Source organism: Bombus fervidus, unplaced genomic scaffold, assembly GCF_041682495.2.
Source record: "Bombus fervidus isolate BK054 unplaced genomic scaffold, iyBomFerv1 scaffold0064, whole genome shotgun sequence".
Lineage (NCBI taxonomy): Eukaryota > Metazoa > Arthropoda > Insecta > Hymenoptera > Apidae > Bombus > Bombus fervidus.
In genome coordinates, this window is record NW_027212627.1 from 47238 (window position 1) to 51324 (window position 4087).

Consider the following 4087-nt stretch of genomic DNA (forward strand, 5'->3'; position numbering starts at 1 on the left):
CATCAATTCATCATATTAATTATGAATTTTCTATTTGATATTGACATTTTGTTGATGTAATTTGATTATTTATTTATATATTTTATTATATTTTAATAAATTAATATAAAATATATAGTATAAAAATTACATTTAATTTCCAATTAAAAAATTTAATTAAAATATTAATATATTTAATAAATAATCATTATTTTTTTTTATTAATTATAATTATTTTATTATTAATTATTATTTTAAATAAATTTTTATCAATATTTAAAAAATTAAATTTTGAAAAAAATCTTCCATATGAATGTGGATTTGATCCAATTACAAAAATAAATATTCCATTTTCATTACCATTTTATTTAATTTCATTAACATTTTTAATTTTTGATATTGAAATTATTTTACTTATTCCATTAATTTCATTTATTAAAACTTTAAATTCTTTATATTTATTTATTTTAATAATTTTTTTTTTTTTTATATTAATTTTTTCATTATTTATAGAATGATCTTGTAATTTATTAAATTGAATATTTTAAATTATTTATAAAATATTATATAAGGATTTATTTTAAATCAAATTTTTAAGTCGAAATTAAAAGTAAATATTTTACTTCTTATATTTTAATGAAATAATTAAAATAAAGCTTCTAACTTTATATTTGGTATTAAATATATCATTATTTCTTTTAAAATTTAAAATAATTTAATTGAAGCCAAAAAGAGGCATTTTATTGTTAATAAAATTATTGAATTTAAAAATTCCAATTAATACAATAATATTTTGTAATATAAATATTATTTATATAGTTTAAATAAAACATTATATTTTCAATATAAAATTATTAATATTTTTTAATTATAAATATAATATATTTAAAAATTAAAAATAATTTCCTTAATATTTTCAATATTATGCTCTAATTTTATAAGCTATTTAAATATACAAATAATGTTAAAATTAAACTTATATAATAAATGTAAATTAATAATAAAAATGTAATTTTTAAATTTAAATTAACATCAATAATATAATTTATATAATTTATTATTTTTCCTGAAATTTTTTCAAAAAATTCTTTTTCAAAATAAAATTCATAATATATTAATTTAATTATTAAATTATTAATAATATATTTATAAAAAAATTTTATTATAAAAAATCTTTTAATAAATATAATTATTTTTTTAGAAAAATTTAAATTATTTAAAATTAATGTAAATATTAATCCTATGAATATTATTTTAAAAACAAAATATTTATAAATAATTATTAAATTGATATTTTTATAAATATAAAAAAAATTATAAATTAATTTACTTAATACTAATATTATTAATAAAATAATAATTATTCTTAAAATTATAATAAAATCTTCTTTTAAATTAATTAAATTAATTATATAATTTTTTTTAATTAAAGTTAAAATAATTCGTAAAGAATATGATACCGTAAAAATTGTTCCTAATATTAAATTAATTATTCTAAAAATTCTTATTTTATTTAAGAAATAATATTCAATAATTAAATCTTTAGAATAAAATCCAACTAAAAATGGAAAACCACATAATATTAATAATGAAAATATTAATAATAATCCTTTTATTGGATATAAATAAAATATTCCATAATAAAAACGAAAATTTTGAATACCAATTATATAATGAATAAATCTTCCAGCACATATGAACATTATAGATTTAAAAAAAGCATGAATAAATAAATGTAAAAATGTTAAATCTGTTATTCCTAAAGAATAAATTCTTATTATAAATCCTAATTGTCTTAAAGTTGATAAAGCAATAATTTTTTTAAAATCTATTTCAAAATTAGCTATAATACCAGAAATTAATATAGTTAAACTTGAAACTAATAAAATTAATTTTTTATATTTAATTTCAATTATTATTTCATAATTAATTAATAAATAAATTCCGGCCGTAACTAAAGTTGATGAATGAACTAAAGAAGAAACAGGTGTAGGAGCTATTATTGCTGCAGGTAATCAAATTATAAATATTAATTGAGCTCTTTTTGTAAAAATTATTATTAAAAATATAAATAATATAAATTTATTTATATTATAAAAAAATAAATTTCATCTACCAAATATTATTATAAAAGAAATAATTATTAATAGTCTAGTATCCCCTAATCGATTTAAAATTACAGTTATTATTCCTGAATTAAATGATAAAATTTTTTGATAATAAATAATTAAACAATAAGAAATTAAACCTAAACCATCTCATCCTAATAATAATGTTAATATATTAGGTCTTATAATTAAAAAAATTATTGATATTAAAAATAATAATATTAAATAATAAAACCGATTAATAAAAAAATTATCTCTAAAATCTATATATCTTATTCTATATATTAAAATTAATGATCTAATTAATATAACTAGAAATGAAAATAATAATAATTTAAAATTTATTATTAAAATAAAATTTAATTTTATTGAATTAAACCTAAAAATTAGTCATTCAAAAATATATATTTTATTTATTAATAATATATATATTCTTATATAAATAAATAATAATCTTATAATAAATAATATAATTCTTGAAATTAATATTTTTATAATAATTTAAAATAAATTAATTATATCATTGAAATCACAATTCAATATTTTTTATTAAACTATTTAAATAAAAAAATAAATTAAAAACAAAAAAATTTAAAGGTAATAAATGTAAAATTAAAGTTAAATAATTTAATAATAAACAATTATTAATATTTATAATTAAATCATAAATTTTTCCATATTGGATAAATCTAAATAAATAAATTGAATAAATAAATCTAAATAAACAATATATAATTAAAAATATAAATAAATATTTACATCAATATATTAATCTTATTAGTAAAAAAATTTCTCTAACTATATTTAAAGAAATTGGAGCTCCAGAATTAAAAATACATATTAAAAATCATATTATTGATATTGAAGGTATTAAATTGATTATACCTTTATTAATAAAAATTAAACGTCTATTAGTTTGTATATAAATTATATTAACTAAATAAAATAATCCTGAAGAAACAAGTCCATGAGAAATTATTATTATTAATCTTCCTAAAATTCCTAATTTAATTTCTAATAATAATCCTATTGATATAATTCCTATATGAATTACAGAAGATAAAGCAATAATTAATTTTATATCAAATTGAATTAAACAAATAAATCTTAAAAACAATATTCCTAAAATATTAATAAATATAAAAAAAGTTAATAAATTATTTATTAAAAATTTAAATATAAAAATTAATCGTAATAATCCATATCTTCCTAATTTTAATATAATTGAAGCTAAAATTATAGATCTAAAAAATGAGGCTTCTACATGAGCTTTAATTAATCATCCATGAAATAAGTATATAGGGATTTTAACTAAAAAAGATATTAATATATAAATAAAACTAAATAAATCTAATTTTAAATCAACTATTTCTAAATAAAAAAAACATATACTGCCTTCTAAATCTAAAATTTTAAAAATAAAATATAATATAGGTAAAGAAAAAATTAATGTGTAAAATATTATATAAAAAGAAGCTAAAATACGATCTTCTATATAACCTCATTCTATAATTATATAAAAGATTAATAATAATCTAGCTTCATATATAAAATAAAAAATTAATAAATCTATTGATAAAAAATTTATTAATATTAGTAATATTAAAATAAAATTTATTATTAAACATTTTTTTGTATATTCTTTTAAATTTAAAAAAATTAATCTAAAAATTCAAAATATTATTAAAATTAAATAATTTGAATAATAATTAATTCCTAAATTTCTAAAAATATAAATTCATTTAATTCATCTTAAATTTATTAAATAAATAAAACTTATTAAAAATATTATATTTCTTAAAATTATAAAATCTAAAAATTTTATAAAAAAAATTATATAAAAAAAAATAAAAATTTCAATCATTTTTAATATAAATTAATAAAATTAATTTTTTGATGACCATATTCATAATTTATTCTAACTATTAATGATAATCCTAAAACTCCTTCACAAACTGAATAAATTAAATAAATTAAAAAAATTCAATTATTATAATTAA

General features: G+C 11.8%; 1 protein-coding gene across 1 annotated transcript; it reads right to left on the reverse strand.

The window, feature by feature from the left end:
- Positions 1-1513: 1513 nt before the first annotated feature.
- On the reverse strand, positions 1514-3578 carry LOC139997359 (NADH-ubiquinone oxidoreductase chain 4-like; the record flags this gene model as incomplete). The annotated part of the gene is given in 1 exon segment (XM_072021626.1): positions 1514-3578. A coding segment is annotated over 1 exon segment (731 nt), but the record flags the coding sequence as incomplete, so codon positions are not given.
- Positions 3579-4087: the final 509 nt, after the last annotated feature.